Source organism: Talpa europaea (genome assembly GCF_964194135.1).
Source record: "Talpa europaea genome assembly, chromosome: 3".
NCBI classification, from domain to species: Eukaryota; Metazoa; Chordata; class Mammalia; order Eulipotyphla; family Talpidae; genus Talpa; species Talpa europaea.
In genome coordinates, this window is record NC_140069.1 from 128,125,903 (window position 1) to 128,146,117 (window position 20,215).

Below are 20,215 nucleotides of genomic sequence, written 5' to 3' on the forward strand. Positions count from 1 at the left end.
TCTTATCTCTGAGCTTACAGAATATGAAAGATAAAAGGGACCTTGAAGTTCATCTAGTACAGATTCACTCTTAATTTAAAAACCCATTCTACCCACCCATGACATGATTTTCTGACCTTGACTTTAATATTTTTAGTGATGAGACCTTCACTATTTTGCAAGAGAAACTGTCTCACAATTGGACGGATTTTGATGAGCAAGGTCTTCCTTCTATTGATTCAAAATTTCCTTCCTGTAACTTCTGGCCCTTGGAGCAACAATGAGTAAGTCGAGTTCCTGTTCTGAATGATGAACTTTGAAATATTTGAAGACATCTAAAATAGCTCCTCTTAGTACTTGCTACTTTATTATAAACATCCCTAATATCTCTAGCCATCCCTCACTTGTTCCTCTTTCTAGATCCCTCATCTTGTGACTTCTCGGCACACTGCAATTAGGAAACATATGTTCACCAAGGAAAAGTGGAATTAAATCTTACTTTTAATGATAGATTTAATAGTACTCAGTGCCATAAAGCCACTGAGAAATCCACTTTGTAAGTCAACTATGCATCTAATTACATACCATATCATTACCAATATCAGCATCCATGATTAATTTTAAAATGTAATTTTACAATTAGATTACTTGGATGTAATGAACCTCCACCTCTGCTGGACATCTGTCCAAAGAACATTGTACAAGTGAATGCCAACTTGGAACTGAGAGTCTTCTGATTAAAACACGGAAAAAAAACCTTTTAAAACAATCTGGGTCATCAATTTGCAGAAGCACTAGTGTGTGGCTACTTTTAAATCTTAAAATTCATGGATGTCTAAATTATAGACATCTTGAAGGTACGGCATTTCATTTAAATACTGCTGGAGGAAATAATCTAAGACAAACCAGTAAAAATGAATTGCATTTTTACAAGTAAATTTATAAGACATTTAATTGAACATCTTGCGATTAAATAAAGTAAAATTGAAGGGAATTTGTCCATATTCAGACTTTGTGGGAAGAGCTGGTAAATTATTCATGTTTTGCCATCCTCATGATCAGCTCTGGTCCTTATCAAATCATCAATATCAATCAGTAAAGAAGGTAGAAATTACTACACTATGGTGTCGTAGCCTCAAAATTTCCCATAGTAACTTGCTACTTCTAAAAACTAACAAAGGGATTAAGTTCACAGTAGGAAAATTGTTTCAATTCACATGTCTATCTATAATCATCTTTTTACTTAAAACCTAGTGGTATATTATAATGAATTTGTATATCCATAATTATTTGTGCATTTAGAAGTAGCTTAGAAATGTTAAGCACTGTTTTCTGTTTTATAGAATGAGCAGGACTTTACCTGCTCTACTTATTAGTTGACCCCTACTACAGACCTTGTCAATATTCAGCTTTCACGCAGAAAACAAGATGTAGCAGGATCACTGAGGACCTCAAAGACAAGGACCCAATCACTCTTTGTTTGGTATAAAATATCATATATATTCCTTTTCATTCAAAGCCAAAATGGTACTGAACACAATATGTTTAAAATGATAACATGCAAACATAATGCATATCAGTAGTATGGAGCATGACTCAAAAATATTTCTGATGGTCCTTTAAAATAAACAACCTCAGTTATTTAGTTGTTTCAACAATTCTTGTTATGAGCTGAAATGTGTCCCCTCCAGAAGCATGTGTGAATGAAGGTCCTAAGTCCTGGTGACCCAGAGTAGGAGCATATTTAGAAATGAGTCCTGGCAGGTGTAATTAGTGAAGATGAGGTTATACTGGAGAAGGGTCAGTCCCTGGCCGCTCTCCCACCAGCCTGTGACTATGCAGGGGTCTCCTAACAAACCTGTCCTTTTAAAATGTAAAACAAAAAAAAAAAAAAAAAAGGAAGAAAGGTTGCTCCCTAAGCCATTATAGGCAGTTTCCCTATAAAAAGGAGAGATGTGAAGACAGAGAGGAAAGGGCCATGTGAAAATGAGTGTGGTTATTGGGGAGATGCTTCTACAATCTAAGGCCGACTGTTACCAGCAGATCACCAGCAGCTGAGGGAGAGGCACAGAGCAGTCTTTCTCACACTCCTCAGAAGGAATCAACCTTGCTGACTGACACCTTGATGTCAGACTTACATCCTCAAAACTGTGAGACACATCTGCACTATTAGCCCCTCGGTTTGGTTCTTCATGACAGCAGTCTGAGAAAACGAACACAATTCTGAGTCTTAAAAAATACTTCACACACTTCTTTGCAGACTGCCTTCAGAGCCCAAGCAGTTTACTTTGGATCCCCTTTAACATGGCATAGTCTTGTCCTCTGAGGTAATTTTTTCAATTGCCTGAAGTTAGTTACTTATATTTCATACATAAGTATGATGGATCATCTGTGCAGGGATAACCAGCCATTTTTTCAAATTAGTTAATCTATACTATAAGTTAATGAAACTGATTTTTTTTTTTTTATAAATTTTATTGTTATATTCCCCATACAATTGCAGCCCCCCATTCTGACCCCAATCCCTCCCCTCCCGCCCCCGCCCCCCTAAAAGTGTCTCTGGTTCATAGTTTTTTGTTGATTTTGATTTTCACTTTCTTATAGTTATTCATTTTCCTGGTCCCTTATTTAAGTTTTCTAGATTCCTGCTATGAGTGAGACCATCCGGTATTTTTCTTTTTCTTTTTGGCTTATTTCGCTGAGCATGATCCCTTCCAGCGCCATCCATGTTGCAGCAAATTGCATGTGTTTATCTTTTTTGAATGCTGAGTAATATTCCATGGTATATATGTACCACATCTTCTTGATCCAGTCATCTATTTTTGGGCATTTGGGTTGTGAAACTGATTTTTTTTTTTTTTTAAATATCTCCACAACTGACTGGCAGACAGCCTAAAAAAATGTTTTGAACAATAATAGTATGTCTAGAGGGAAATGTATAATCTCCTAAGGTAACCATCTTGAAATATATACAAATGCATGTTTCATAAACTGAAAATTTGTTTAAATTAAAATGCAATGCAATTTTTAGTTCTTCAGTTGCACTTGCCACATGTCAAGACGCAATGGGCTGTTTGGACTAGCAGCTCCTATGTTGGATAACACAGATATAAGACATATTATAATGGAAAGTTTTATTAGACAGTAGTGATCTAGACTGGAAACCCAAAATGTAAATGAAGTGAAGGGATACTGTTCTGTCTGAAGTCATATATATAACTTCAATCAAGATATAACTTCAATATAACTTCAATATAACTTCAATATAACTTCAGATATAACTTCAGATATAACTTCAATCAAGTACCTACCTGTTACCTGGGGATCACAATGTGGAAAACCTCTGACTTGACAGTCAGTAGTATTTGCATTAGCCATAATATAACACACATATGTATGTATAGCGTATACCTCTAAAGAAGGAAACTATGAAACAACCACATGTAACCATAGGTTATTATGTTAAATGATACAGTTCTAGATTTTAATTTGAAATTAAGATTCTTCTGCTAACAAAGTTTAAAAATCACCACTAAAAATGAAGGCCTGCGAAAACTTTTGCTAATAAAAGGATAACTGATGATTCTGACCAATGCTTCCAGAAAACATCAATGTGCAAATTTCTGAGAATGTGACAATTGGTTTGAAGACCAGTGAACATTTAATTTCATTAAATCAGTGAACTAATACTATCAACACTGGTCATTGGCCAGTAGGGGGAAGTGAAGAGTAGATAACAGCATATTTGCTGGAGAGTGGGACTTTCTTCCCGAGGTATGTTTTAGTGGAAGGAGAGGCCCTAAAATACATATTCTGCTCAGGAACTGCTAACCCTCTCCTCCTGAACTTTCAGAGTTCGCCTCAGAATCTGAACATGTCTGTTTTCAAAGGACGCCCAGGAGGTGGCACAGAAAATGGTTCTAGACAATACAAATTAAAATGCAATGAATTCTAATACCTAGCTTTGCCAATGTTCTTTGCTAAAATGTGATTAGTATTCAGAGCTTTATACTGAATATTTTTAACTATCCTCTTTCTCCAATATCAGAGAAAAAAATCGAAAGGCCTTTATATTTTGACAGAAAAAGAAAATTCATCGGCATGTTGTCGGGTCTTTCCTTAAAGGTCATTGTAAGAAAACTTGTATTCATAATAGCTTAACCATATATGCCTTACCTCTTGGTAAAGGTCACTGAGATCTTCCTGGTGGGCCTGTTTTGAACATCCTGGAAATTCCCTAACACAGCAGGAGTCCGGGGGCCAGTCCATCTCTGTCATTTCCAACCAGTCCGTGAAATATACCACTCCACAGCACTTAAACTGCAAAAGAAGGATGGCACAGACTCAGAAACTGAAAAAATATTTTCTTAACTTAAAGGATTAAATGTTAGATTTCTTAATGTTTGCACCCAGCACTAAACGCATTTCTGTCATCACCTAATGATATGTGTACATTCTATGTCGATGACAGAAATGTAATGAAGAACTCCATAACACATGAGAACAGATCACACATGACCGAGTCTCACTCCCCAACCATTAGATTCCCCACTGTAATGGAGTTAATATACACGATCAAAGGAAATAGCTGAAATCTTACATTTATTATTAAACCTCAAGCCTCTAAAGAACAGTCGATCAATCTATTTGTATGTTGCTTAGTTACTGGTTTAATTATTTATCCAATTCAAATATTATATTGAAAATTTCTGTAATCTCTGTAGAAAGATTTGTTCACCAAATCTGTTTGAGATTCCCCATCACAAAGATTACCAGACTTGCATTCATTAACCAGTTAAACTTTTTGAGATCTAAACATAAGTTTGGACCAACAAATTTTTAATTAAATGAGTGAGATTCTAAAAATAAAGGATCTTATTCCATCAACATAATGTCAGAAAAATGAAGTTCATTTACCTTGATTGGATTTAGGAAAAATTTTACTTTTTTGGTCTCATTTTACCAAAGATTAGCAAAAACTACCTCTGGTCAAGGTTTAGAACACTTGTTTAAAGACAGATGCACATTAAATCCAAAATAATTAACTGTGGTGAATAATTTTCTACCCTTGGATAGAACAGGATTACTCTTACACAGAGGCAAAAACAAGGACTATGAGCAGTCACTAAGAGGAACTTGGCCAAAAGTGACTGGCTCTGTGAGTTATGTAGCCCAACAGATCCATCTGTGTCCAGGATTAACACTGCATCATAAAATATCACAACCCACCATTTCAAAATCCAACTAAAATCAACTTTGAGGAATTCTCAGCTTCTCATGCAAATGTAGCAAGGGTAATACTAACAGTGATTTTCCATTTTTTTTTCCATTGCCTACATATCTAATTTTAAAAAAGAAAATAAAATCATCTTAAGAGTATTATAAATGATGGATTACTGAACACTATGAGTAATACTAAAATTTTCCAAGAAACATTTTTTTTTTATTTTTTAGCATTTTCCTTTTATAAACTGTTCTAAAAGCCAGGTATATACCAGAAGTGTGATAAATTAAATCAAATATAATTTGACATCATATATTTTATGTAAGTCATTGAATAGTCATAAAAACATATGCAGTAAAAAGACTTCACTTTCTAAAAATCATAAACTACCTCATTTCCAAGTCAGTCTTTTCAAATCCTTACACTCAGGGAAACCTACGTCTCTCATTTCCTAACAATGTGTGTTTTTCTATGTCGATGACAGAAGGACAGTTCTTGGAACACACAAACCCATCCACAATAGAACAGCCCATTTATCTGACCTTGTCAGGAAAGGAGGTGTTCCATATAAATAACTTCCAAAAAACTTAAGCATCTCACATTCAGTGCCAAGCATTTTTTTTTTTTATAAGTCACTAAGATTTTTTTTCTTTTTACATGGTCGTTTTCCTTTTGCAACAAAAAATATAGACTTGGTACTGAACATTTTCCTGAAAATTCCTTTAAGCAAGTCCATTCTTATGCCACACGTGATTGTAATCTATAATCTTTGCAGTTTTCCTGCTCCTTTAAAAATCATATTGTCAGCTAGCACCACTCTAGGGAACATGTGCCAAATTCTAGAAAATACCATCATCATTTTCCAGATGAAGAAACCAAGGTTCTAGTGGGTCAAATAAATTGCCAAAATCACAGAGTGTGTGGCAGAGGCTACTTATACCAAAGCTTACTTCCCAACCATTATGTTGAAATAAACTTTTAAAAGTCAGGTTCTTTTTTCTCCATGAGGGAAACTTTTTTTTTTAATTATTGAGCTATTACTGATATAAACATTATGTTAGTTTCAGGTGTACAACATAATGTTTCTATATTTCTATATATTGCAAAATTATAACAATAAATCTATGATTCATCACCACATAGTCTCAGAATATTTTTCTTGTGATGAGAACTTTTAAGATCTATTTTCCTAGCAACTTTTAAATTACTCTACATTCTTATTAGCTGTAGTCCCTATGTACATTGCATCCCTATGACTTGTTCATTTTATTGTACTTTTTGACTTCTTTTCCCTACTTTTGCCATCCCCCTTATATCCACCTTTCCCGCCAAAGTCCCAAACTCCTGCCTCCAACAACTACCAGTTGCCCTTTATGAGTTTGATTTGTGTTTGTTTTTTCTTTTAAAGTTTCTATTTACGAGTGAGATCATACTGTGTCTTTGTCTGACTTATTTCTCTTAGCATAATGCCCTCAAGGTCCAGGTTTTTTAAAGGTCTTGTAGACATGTCACTAGGGCTTAAGGGAAAGTCCACTAAATAGAGGTACATGCGTAAAACAACACTTACTGAGCAGTCAGGGGAAATGAGGCCTCACCAGGCTTGTTTTCAGGTCTACAATTTATTCTGGAAGAGAGGTGGTATGGGCTGAATTGTTGCCCCCGCATTTATGTTGAAGGTCAAGCCTCCAAAATTTGCAGAAAGGATCTTTAGAAACATAACAAAATTAAATAAGATCACTGAGGTGACCCTAATCTCATATGACAGATGTCCTTAGGAGAAAAGAAAATTAAAACATGGACATATAGAGTAAAGATGGCAGGAAGACAGCCTTGACAGACTTAGGAAAGAGGCCACAGGAGAAATCAATCCTGTACACCTTGTAGACTTCCAGCTTCCAAAATTGAGACATACATTTCCATCGTTCTGTGATACTTCATTACCACCACAGTCCTAGCAGACTCAACTGAGAGATCTTTAGAAACTCTTGCAGGGAACCCAGAGGACTTCACCACTCCTTTTACTTTTTTATTTTATTTTGTTATTTCTATATATTTTACATCTTCTTTTGTGTCAAATATTTGCAGGATATAGAGGAGGGAACTTAACCATGCAACAAATCTAAAAATACACATGCTGTCCTTTGCAGTGTTTCTTCATTGTATACTTAGGTGGGGTCTCTTTGTACCATTACAAAACAACTGATCATTTTTAAACGAAGATTATCATGGTCTGCATCACAAATCCCAGAAAATAAAGCAGCCTCCACCCAGGACAGTAGCTTACTATAAATTCCCTTATGCTTCACTTATTTTCTCTTCCTGTTGTTTTTAGTACAAATGAACAGTAAACAAACAAAGTCAGGAAGCATTTACATAAACAGGAAATGTGTGTTACAACGATAATTTTTACCATCTCAATAACTGTAACACAGAGTCAGATTTGGAGATGATCCTAGACTTGAACCTCTGCCCATATTTAAGACAGAGTAACTGAGCAGAGAGTGGGATATCTGTGATGCAAGACAATGATTCTTGAATGCTTTGTGGTCCAGCTCTAAAGCTTTGTGGTCCAGCTCTAAATGAAATTAAAGGGAAATGACATACTTGTTCATCTGGGAATACACTCCAATCACAAGGACACTGCTTAGGAGAAGAGTTTGATTTGAAGCAAGACTGACAGCAAGTGCCCAGATACTGAGTATCTAAATATAGACCCTATTTGAGAATGAGTTGGTCAGTGCTATGTGGAAGTTAGGTTAAAAAAAAGGTAGGAGCGCCTGTACTCTGTAATATTACTGTTAATAACTACAAATTAGATAAAATCAAATTTATGATCCCATTCAATCTTTTCAACAACTCAAAGAGGTAGGAACTTTTGTTATCCCCATTCTATAGGTGAGGAGCTGGAGATTTAAGAAAGTTAACAAAATTCTAGAAGCTTGCATAATAAGCAGCAGAGCCAGATTTTGATTGGAAAGCTTATGCCTTTAATCAGATAGTGACTCCTAATTTTCAAATTAGAACTGTGATTTGAAAATTATACAGATAGCTCTAAAAGTCATGAAAATTTTCCTTTTTAAATAGAATTTAGATATTTATCAAGTAACTCTCATAATGAAGAAGTTCACATTAGTTTAGCAAAATGACTTTTGAAAAATTCTAAAATATAATTGAACCTTGTAAAATGAAGGGGAAAGGCTTGCATGGGAAGAAAAGCAGGGCATGGGGTTACTTAAGGTATTTCTCAATAAAGAATTATACCCATGGTAACTAAATCATAGACTTAACTTTTCAGTGCAGAGGAAATGACCAAAGCCAAAGTTTCAAATGTTTGTTTTGAAAGTGTGCCATTTATTCCATACCTTCTCCCTCAGAAATTAGAGCAATTACCTCTCTCTGAAAAAAATTCCAAGCGTGAGTAAGCCACCGGTATCTAGGTAAACCATAATTTGTCATTCTGGCTTTCAAAGTGACCATGTCTGACCACTGCACTGGAACCTGCAGATTAAAAAAAAAAAAGTCAACAACTGTAACACACAGAGACACACACACACATATGCTCACACAGTCACAAACACAATCACTCAGGCTCATACACCTACTCAAATATACTTGAAATAAATACATTGCAAAGGTATATACTATTTTCAATTTATATTTGTGGTCTAAATTAAGCTTAGGGTTACCAAACATTTATTGAACAATCTCCATATGGAGATTTTTGCACAAAATGAGGAGTTTCTTCAAATTAATCAAAATAATGTGAAGTCATTTAATGCCAATATTAAATTCAAGGAAAATACAAACCAAGTAAACTGTTTATTCTACAGTTACACCAAAATGCTCTTCATAACAAATGATCCCTCAAGAGATATGCCCTTTGATTTGATTTCATAACGTGAAGTTCTCTGAAGTGACTGGAGACTAAGGTACTAAAATAAATGGGGAAGAATTGAGAAGGGAAAGAGTTCAGATCAAGTTAAGCCTTGTTCTGGAATAATTTTATAAGTAATTTTTCAGAAATTGGCTTTTGAAGCATACTAGAATTCTAGAAAGAACAGTTTTCAAATTAAAACATTTTTGTGCTTCAATTCTTAGCTCACATGGCACCATGTACCAAAAAATAAAATGTTTACTTATGACAGAACCTCAGGTATACAACACAATAGCTGGCCAGACAGCTATTTTTTTTCTTAATTTTTTAAAAATTTTATTTTATTTATTTTTTACATTTTTCACTTTTGCACAGTGTGTATGCATTTTCATCTTAGTTATAGTCCCCATACAATTTCCCCCCCAACCCCCTGCCTTATTTTGACCCTAATCCCTCCTCCCCCTTCCTCATCCCCACTGTGTCTCTGGTTTATAGTTGCTTGTTGATTTTGATTTTTACTTTATTATAATTAGGTTTTTTCCTGGTCCCTTATTTAGGTTTTCTAAATTCCTGCTATGAGTGAGACCATCCAGTATTTTTCCTTTTCTTTCTGGCTTATTTCACTGAGCATAATCCCTTCCAGCTCCATCCATGTTGCTGCAAATTGCATGTAGTTTTATCTACAGTTTCCAGAAGAAACTGAGGCATATGGATCCTTGCTTCCACATAAGTGTGACATTAAAGTAACTCTCCAAAACTTCGACAGATACCTAGGTCTGCTAGAAAGAGTGACACAGGGCTTGTCTAGCAATCTTGATCCTCAAGACATAGGATACAGATGAAGAAGGAAAAAGAGAAAGGACAGAGGTGAGTACAAAAGAGATCAATAGATGTCCAGATCAGGATGATTTTGAATCTTCCATTTAAAAATAGTAATCCTGAGAGAAGTAATCTAAAAAATCCTCTCCACTGAATTTTTTCATGTTTCCTGCCTTATTAATGTTCTTTTTTGTAAACTTAGAAATGCAAAATATATAATAAGCAAATAGCCCAGCATTCAATTTCACTTCCTAAATAATAGTCTGGGTCTATTTTGTGTCCATAGGGTTTTTGACATAGTTCAAAGAACTAACCAAAGTTCAAGTTACTCATGATAAATTATTATTTTATATCCTTTTGATAAAATAAATGGAAGTTAAATAAGTTTCCTCAGAATTGATCATCTGAAGCAATATTATTGATAGATTTCCTTCAAGAGAAGGAATAAAATCAAATCTCTTGATTTGGTTACTACAACAGTCTTATTTTTAATTTTATTTTCCAGAATAAATATGTTGTTTCTCCCTTGTGACCACAATTGATCTGAGACTAAATGTGGCAAGAAACAGAGGAAATCATTGAGGTTCTGGCACAAAATATTGTAATCTGGCCATAAAGGAAAAACACACAGTTATTGGCTCCTTGCATGGAACAGTTAAGGGCACAAAGCCCATTCTATGCAAAGGCTGGGTTCTGCAAAATTTGGCAGCTAATAAACTTTAATGGCACTTTTCATTCACACTGCAATTAGTGCAAAAGGAATTTTTAAAAATCTGACAAACTTTTTTCCTAATGGACTACTTTTCACATTTCACTTTAAAAAAAACTTGCTCTCTCCTGGTGACTTAATGAGGGAGATTTACACAAGCAAACAGTGACATTTGCCCTCAACTGAAAAGGTCCTTTGCACTCTTTTATTACTTGTGGTATACTAAGGAGATATCTGCAAATCATTCCTTCAAGGAATAGAAGAAAGCATCCATACAAGTCCAAATTCCTTTCAGTTTCCTCAAGTTTCTGAGGATTATACTAGAACCCCAGCATTTCCTTGTAAGTACATTAAATTAATTCATTTTGCATGTGTACCTTAGATTTATCAAATATTAGTGTGACATGAACATGATACAAAGCCTTTTAAAAATCCACGGAAAGTACGCTCATGTCTTAAAAACCTTTTAATGAGCCAAAAGGACACAATCAAAGCTGAGGTAAGGGGTCAAGAATTAATTATATGATTTACTATCTATTGCTTGAATGTCAAGGCGATACATGTATTTGTTGAAAACAATTAAAAGACCATTTCTTACGAATAAGACACAAAAGTAAAGTTTGAAACCAACCACCTTTGAATTCCACTAAATATGCAAAGTTCTAGGATAGAGTAAAAATCTGATTCTCAAAGGTAGCAAGAGATTTCCTACTTTTGGGGGAGGATCAGTTTTGAAAAAAGTTCTTAACTTGATATTAAAGTAGTCAAAACCTCTACTGACTTTGCCATGTTTACTAGAGAAAAAAAAGAATCATAAATTCTCTTCGTCTTACTGAGAATTGCCAAACAGTGCAGGCCGAGCATTTCCAGAGGAGTTCAGATGTGCTGCAGCACCAAAGCATCGTTTACATGTAAATTGGAGCGTGCAGAGTACCTACTGGTCTGTAATTACCACTTAGTATTCAAAACACTGTCACAGTACAGTACCGATTCACCACAGAATTTTTACTAACGGCATCAGTATCAGAAACAGCTTTGATTTTATTAGACAACTGCTGAAATGCATCTCTGAAACAAATACAAACAACCTCCCTATCTTCTTTAGAAATCTTAAATTTTAAAATGTTGAAGACTCACCTGGGGAACTGGTTACAAAGGCAAGCATCCAGTCCTACCCCCCTTCTTCCTCTGCCTTTCCCTCTATTCTGATTTAGCACTTCTGGCCCAGAGCTGCATAATGTGCATTGTTAAGATTCATCCTACGTAACTTCCTGCTATAGACAGTCCAAGAACTACACGTTGAAAAACATCATCTTACTTTCAACTGAATTAATTTACAGAAAAGCCTGGCCTGCCACTATGAAAATAGCCAATAATCACAGACATGCAAAAATGCTTTGCCCTCATTATTGATAAATGCACCAGTTTCGACCAACAAAGTGAGAAAACATTAAATAAGTAATAATATCCAATGCAAGCAAAGGTGTAGTGTAAGTGGTAAACAAAACACGTTTGGTAGCATCTTTGCTGAACAGCCCTTCATTCTAACAAAGAACTGGGGCACAAGGAAAATTCCCCCATCCATCTGGGTTCTTCTGAGGCTAGATGAATGAACAAATTAATAGAGGACAGATTAGTAGGAGAGGAAGCCAAATTTTAATAATTTTAATAATAAAATAAATTTTAATAACATATGGAGAATTTACAAGGCTGTAAATTCTAAAGTAAAATGGGACAAACGGGGGTTTATATCTTGTGCAAATGGACCTGTGGTGTCAAGGAGAAGGGGACAATACATATGGCAAGGAAGGAAGACTGCATCTTTTCTCTCACAGTGAAAAGATGATAGTCTTCTCTCAGAGAGAGAGGACACAGTCATTGATAAACCTCTACCTGGATGATACCGCCCCCAACAATCTTCTAGGTCATAAAAAAGGAAACAGCGATTGCTTCTTCCATTAGGGAAAAGGTAAAAGAACTAAGACAAAGACAAAAGCTTCTCTTCAGTCTCTAGGGTCTTCAAGGCTCTTAACTCAAAATAATCTGCATTCTTTAAGTGATGGTAATAGTTTCTTCCCAAGGTCCACTGGGCTTACACTGACCTTAGTTCTACATACCAAGGTGACGCATATGCGGAAAGGTATACTCTGGACATATTAAGAAAGCCTATCTGACCCTTTGGGGAGACCAATCCCACAATAACTATAAAAGCTGTTCTAACAGTTTTAATTGTTAAAATGAAAGAGTAAAATGCTGAAGAGCCAAGTCTCAAACTTTGAGAATGTTTCTAAACTGAGAAAAACACAGCAACTTTTCAAATACACGTCTTAAAGTGGAAGAAGGTGGGTTTGCTACACAGAAGACACGCACACTTCTTCATCATCGGCAGGCAGCTACATGGCAGTATTTTGTAAGACTTTCAAACTTATGTAAATTTGGTTGTAAATGCAAATCTTTCCTACTCCATACGCAGAAGTTGGTAAAATTGTTTAGGAACATACATTATTTTTAGCCTATATATCCATGTTTAAGCAATCTGTGGAGCTAAAGATGCCAGATGAAATATTACAAATTATGATTTGGAACTATGTTTTAGATACAGAAAAGAAAATGTTATCTTTCAGAAGTATTGGGAATACTTGTCATCATAGAGCATAAACATTCCAATTAATAGGCCTGTGTCCAAATGACTCCAAAGTGTCTAATGTAAAAAATTCAAATAATATTGTTTCTTTCAAACTGTGATTATATTCCACTTTGAACTCACCATAATTTCCTGCTCATATGTCCAAACACCACAAGCCAGTTCTACACAGAAAATGACAAGTAAACTTCCAAAGTACTGTGGGAAAACAAAAAATTAGTGCTATTAGGATACAATCAAGGTCAAAAATGGTCATCAGAAATGAACTATTATTACATAGCTAGCGGACAATAAAACAGAGACACACAGTGATGACACTTCCTTGGTAAAAGATGGGGAAATTTTCAGCTATTTAAAGATGTCTGGATCCAACATTCAATAGTTAGCCGAGTGGACCATTCTTTATTAGTCATCTCCTGGGATGACTCTTTAAAATGCCAATACTTTCATTAGGTTAAATAAGAATTTGCATGTTTGCCAATATATCTTGATAAACTATAATCAAGTTCTCGGAGAAACTAAACCTAATTTCTTTCAAAGTAGATGAAGTGAAGTCTAAATATTCAACGTTCTGTCTACAAGCAGATTTCATTGTTCTAAGCAAGGGACCTCCTAGCATTCTTAGAAAAACATAATAGGGAGCAAAATTTCAACTACTGGTGACACTTTAAAAATGTATAGCCAGTTCTTATTATGCAGAAAGCATTTGAGATATGTAAAAGAATACCAGGAATTCTGATAAGTCATGCATAGGGAAATAAATAACAAAGTTGAACACCATGTCAAAACAGAAACGAAGATAAAAATTCTGAGATTCCCATGAAATAGAGAATTATGCAGAGTCCTGAAATGTGGGAGGATTGCAACAAAAAGTGTTCAAGAATTTCAAGGAAATAAAAACAATGAACAAGGAAGGAGAGGCAGCTGGGAAGTAAATTAAAGGATCAGGGGAAAGGGAACCCATCAATCTTGCTGGAGTAGAATGGTCAAGAAAAAGGAATGATAGGAAATCAAATTTGAAAGGTAGAAAGAAGTTAGGTTATGGGGAACTTTGATATGATAACAGGTTTTCAATCTATCATGAAGACTATGTGGTGGCATCTTTTGAAGTTTCTGAATAGGGAAAAGACATCTGATAAATAGATTAAATCACTAGGTCAGGGTTCTTTTATGGTTTGGAAGGGAAAGACTGAGTGGGATGGTGGTGTCATGATCCCTAACAGGCAGCAAACTAGTGAGGCGCTCCCTATACATGGTGCCTCTGAAAATAGACAGGAAAGAATAGCTTCAAGAGATATAATAAAAGAAAAACTGGGAAGACATTTGACCGATTGGATTTACTAACCATGTGGGACAGACATATTTCACCAAAATAAAGAAATTAGAAGGGTAACTAGTTCTGTGGGAAGATAAAAATATATATTTTATTAGATTAACACAGAACCATTTATCCAATTATTGGAAATGTAAATTTGGAACATACCCAGTTTTACCCAAAGGTGAAATTGGAAATTTTTATTATGATTAGAAACAAAATACAGTAACATTTGGCTAATGCGTCACTTACCAATTACTTTCATAATTAATTCACTCAAGAACCTTGGGAAATGGATAGGATTACCTCATTTTACAAATGAGAAAATTAATGCCAAGTACAGGTCATGTGACCTGCTCAAGAATGTGCAGAAGAAATTTTGGTGGGTTAGAGGATTGCAGCTGTGTTCTTTTTGCTATACCTTGTCACCTCCCCAGTTCTGGGGTAATTTAACATACTTGGGGAACAAGGTAGAGATATGTAGAGACACAAGAGACACATGGGTGAGAAACACATGGGGATGCTGACAATGGTACTTAAATTGTGCTTCTTTCATCCCAGGCTTCCCCTTCCCATGATTCCCTGCCAGAAGGTGCCCTAGACTCGTGGTAATCTTTTCGGGCCAACCCTGTTTGGCAGGGCATTTACCCGGGTGGGGAAGAGTAACTTTGAATGTCTCATTGGGAAACTATTCTCTTCTCTCTCTATGCATACTTATTCTGTTACAGTTCTTACACTACGTCTCCTTTGTTTTTATAGCACACAGACGGCCACATCCCTTTAGAGTCTGCAAGTTTGTGAGGTCCAGAGTACCCCTCAGTCTGCACATTAACCATCTCATAAATCTTCCACTCCATTTATGGTGCAATGTCAGCATGGGGGTACCGGGTAGTGATGATTATTTGTTGTTCCCCTTCACTGGAAAGAAAACTCCATTAAAGGGAGTTCTTCATCACAAAGTATGTGCTCAATAAATACGTCTTACTTTAAAGAATAAATGAAAACAAAACAAAATGATGAGAGTAAGTGACAGAGAGCTGCCTTGAACTGGTGCTCAGGAAAGGTGTCTTTATGAAGGTGATCTTTAAGATGAGTCAGTAATGGCATAGGGAAAGCAATGCTTATAAGAACTGTGGGGAAACAATCCAGGAAGAATGGGTATTAAATGCAAGGCCATCTGTCCAGATGAACTGGTGAGTGCTAGCTGGAGCACAGAAGTGGGTGGGAGCAGACAGAGGGTGCAAGAAGATGACATGGATAGGAACAAAGAGCCAGATCTTCATGGGTCATTAAAGGATTTTAGATTTTAAGTGGAACAGAAATTCATGAGCAGGTGACATGATCTGACAGTTATAATGAAATATGATTCTGATTGTGTTGTTAAAAAAATAAAAAAAAGACCTGTAAGAAAGTAAGGGTATGATCAAGATAACTCAATAAAAGATTGCTGGACTAGGGTGGTAGTACAGATCTGGAGCAAATGGACTGGTGCAGAATTATGAGCTATCAAGACTTGTTCAGGGGCCTCCCTGGTGGCACAAGGGGTTAAGCATCAGCACTATAAAGCAATCGCAGCTACTGCAGCACGAGTTCCATCCATGGCCAGGAATGTGACCCACATGGTGCAGCAGACCTCTCCTGACTTGCCCGCTACTCCCCTCAGCAGTGTATTTCAGTCAATCCACCTGTTCTGCTCCCCACTCTGTCTCTGGTGAATCCTCTGACACACACCCCATGTCTGGTCGGTACCCTTGTTCTTGTATGCATAAATAAATAAATCTTTTAAAAATGTATTTAAAAAAAGACTTGTTCTTTTTTTTTTTTAAGAGGCATGTATTTTTATTTATTTATGATTTTTTTTTTTCATTTGTGTGTTTGTTTTGTTTATACAAGCACTGGGTACAGTCAGAAGCGCGGGAGGGTGAGAGAATTTACCAGAGCCAGAGCGGGGAGCAGAGCAGGCAGAAGGACCGAAGTACACTGCTGAGGGGAGCAGTGGGCGGCAGGAGAGGTCTGTGCACCATGTGGGGCCCTCCTCCGGTGGCCTGGGAGCAGCCGGGGATTGAACCGGCGCTGCGGAGGCCGCGGGCAGCTTCGCAACCCAGCGCTCAACTGCTGCGCCACCGGGGAGGCCCAAAAAAGACTTGTTCTTAACTGTTGCCAAAAGAGGGGAAGCATATTAGAAGATATGGAAACTGAGCTGGTTTTCCAGTAGGTCTATGATATATTTCTTATGATTTAAAAATACAAATCATTACTATTAGTTTTAATTTGTTTCCTTCATGTAAAAAATAAAAATGAATATCTTTGCATAATCTCTTAGACAATACTGTGACTTAAAAATAATTGGTTCAAAAGAAAACATATTTTCTTAAGTGGATCCCATTTTACAACCACTTTTATTTTCAATATAAAAAATACACAATACTAAGCTTCAGCCTATGCAGATCTCATTTCCGAGCATCGCTTTAAAGATCTTTGCCTTGAAAATGAAGGTTGGAAGAAATTTTGTGACTATAGTACTCTAAGTCAGTTTTTCACCAAACCGTCCTCAATTTACTTCCATCAGTTTATTTTAAAAATTCTAGACATGGGCCTCCCCAAGTGGTGCAGGCGGTTGAGCGCAGCGCTGTGAAGCTGTCCGCAGCCTCTGCAGCGCAGGTTCGATCCTGGCTGGCCGGTGAGAATCCCACATGGCGCGGCAGACCTCTCCTGTCTCTCCCGCTGCTCCCCTCAGCAGTGTATCGTCAGTCTGCCTGTTCTGCTCCCCACTCTGTCTCTGGTGAATCCTCTCACCCTCCTGCACCTTTGGCCTGTACCCTGGTTCTTGTATACATAAATAAATAAATCTTCAAAAAAAAAATTCTATACATGAACTATACTACATTTGCACCTTACATTACAAAAGTCTAAAGGTTCTATAATTATATGGGAGGTAACTAGTCTTAACTGTGATAAGACCCTACAAGATAGTGAGATTCCAGAGAAAAATTACATTATGGGATTCTTCTGCTTCTCAGATCCCTAACCTAAATTCTTTTCAAAATTGATATGTGTTTACAATAAAAACTGAAGCAGCCCTGAAAAGGTAAGATATCTCTAAAGATAAAACATGGACATGGCGAGAATTTTGTGTGTTGCTGGAAATACCCTATTCTCTTTCTGCTTTACCTTCTTCGTACTCACTTAACTGCCAGACCGTGGGTTCTGGCTGACAGGGATGTTGTCCTTAACCATGACTATCCATAGGAAATACCCTCACTTTGCCTTAGGGATAAACATGCAGATTTCCAGATTGATTTTTTTTATCCTTTAAAATCTCATTTGAGCCATCTCTCTTGCTTCCTGAGGTCCCTGACCAGCTTAGATGTCTGCGCTGCACCAGCAGATGGGTCCCCAGTACAGCTCTTGTTCTTTGCCGTTTTACTTTTCTCCATCCTGTGTGTCAGGATTTCCCTGCCTGCTGTATTTCAGGTCTCGGAGACTTCAGCTTTTCAGCCAGTTGATTGTCTTACTCACAAGTCACAGTGCTCACTTGACTGCCTGACCATCAGTCCTGGTGGGCACAGATCTTGTTCTTAAACACTATATTCTCCCCAGCACCTAAGCAATATCTGTCACACAGCAGATACTCAGTAAATAATGGTGGTAATAATGATCCGCTTTCCAAGTAAAAAGACCAATTTCTGGTTTCCTTGAGCTTCTTTAAGTTGGACCCTGAATCCCTTGTTAACATTTGACTCTCCAGGACTCCTACTTACTCATTTCTATTTTAAATATTGCCTCCTGTTACCCTCTGTGTCATTTTTGTGGTTTATACTGTGATAATCCAGTATGCTTTTAACCATGCACAATCTCCCCATCTGTCCTGAGCTATTATCGACCAAACACTTTTAAAAAATGAAGGAAGGGGAAGTATGTGTTTGTTTACACAAGGAAATTAGAATGAAATTATTTGCATTACACACTATTTGCTTTAAACATTATGCAAAGCAGAGCTCCTTAAAATAGCTAAGGTCCTTTATTGTAATTACATTAAAATTCATGTTCTTTGAATAAATTTTATCCTTAAATATATGTTCATGAAAAAACTGCATCAAATAAGGCAAACTGATAATAGGACACACCCCCAAAAGAAGAAAAGAATGTGATGTTTTTTCACCAAGCCTTTCAAACTGAGGTTAATTACTTTTCAGTTCAAAAATGAGTTCCCTCACTGGGTTACATAACAGAAGGTTAACAAAATGCTGTATGTTAAATTGCTTTAATTTTTTTTTTTAACTACACAGAGGAAGAACATGGACTTGAAATGAAATAGACCTGGCTTCAGATTCCTCCTCCTTTTTATACAAATGGGGAGACCTTGGACAGACCACTAATTCTCAGTTTCCTCATTTCTAAAATGAGAATGTTGAAATTACCTTACAGTGTTGTGCTGAAGATTATATCACAGGTAAAGTACCCTTTCAATGTTAGCCATAATTATTTTTCAAAACATTTTTACTAGAAAACTAAAGCAGGAAGGGTGTGGAGGCCAGGGAACCCAACTTCTTTTTAAAAAGTAATGAAATCAGTTTGTCTGTTATCTTAATTAGGGTTGGTCACAGAATAGCAAGAATGTCATAGGGTATGTCCTATATCTTTGCATAGGAAGTATTTGAAGAGGAAGGGCATGAAATCCCACCTTCCTATTTAAGCCCTGGGTGAATTGTGGGTAAATGCATCTCCCTAGAAACAAAAGGGGCTCACACTCCCATTAATTCCCCCCATTAATTTCATCTTTTTCATATGAACAGACAAAATAGTAAAATCTCAAAGATGTCCTTTCTTAAACATTTATTTATAAAAATGATCTGGTTTTCCTAATCCCTGCCTCCAGGATTTCTCTGTAAATAGTTGATTAAACACATGTCCTTTTCCCTTCTCCCTCTTGAAATGTCACTAAAACAATAATAAGGGACATTTTAAAAGGCATAAATACAAAAATAAAGGAAAAGAAGACAACACCAAGTATATTTTAGAAGGTGACAAGAAGATACAAGAATAGCAAACCCTCAGCATTCCCCACCCAAAGCATAGTGTTTAGCCAGCAGTGGGGAAAATCAGTATCAACCTGACTCACGTTACAGAGCCCAGCACACTCGGGTATGGGCAGCCTGGAAACCTCTGGAAGTGAGCAAAGCCAGGGCAAAAAAAGAGGATGATTTGTTGAAAACCTGTTCAAGATGTTAGATACCTCAACTCCTCTCCCCACGCTGCGGTGGGACTGTTCACTTTCAGCAATATGAAGTTGGAAGAGCTATCCTGTGGGACAAGAAAAATGAGTCTCAGGACTGGGGTCACTAGGAAGTGTAGAGGAAAAGTATAATATTAGGAACAGGGAACTGAAATTTAAATTTACACACACTTTCCACAAAAGTTCAAAAATCCAATCAAACCTAAATAGCTTTGGATTTCTCTATAGTATATGGGAAGCTGGAGGAACAAATTATTTCCAAGCTATACTTTTGTATTAGAGGTTAGTTATATATAAAGTCACTTTTAAACATCCAAGCTTTTAAATTTTATATCCTATGTATGTTTTTTCAGGAAACTACTAGAAGATGTGCTCTCTAAAATGAGAAACTAAACAGAGGAAGACAATGACTTGG

At 36.4% G+C, this 20,215-nt stretch overlaps 1 protein-coding gene across 3 annotated transcripts in view; it reads right to left on the reverse strand.

Moving 5' to 3' along the window:
• The window catches only part of TSPAN12 (tetraspanin 12), a gene marked incomplete at both ends in the record, with an annotated part of 61,236 nt that overhangs the window by 12,481 nt on the left and 28,540 nt on the right, over positions 1–20,215 (reverse strand). For 2 of the 3 annotated variants that reach the window (XM_084230478.1, XM_084230477.1), the window contains 3 exons: positions 4,156–4,299; positions 8,594–8,701; positions 13,373–13,447. In XM_084230478.1, the coding sequence (XP_084086604.1) occupies positions 4,156–4,299; positions 8,594–8,701; positions 13,373–13,447 (327 nt within the window). The remainder of the gene's footprint in view (positions 1–4,155; positions 4,300–8,593; positions 8,702–13,372; positions 13,448–20,215) is intronic. The other variant, XM_084230479.1, reaches the window with a different exon arrangement.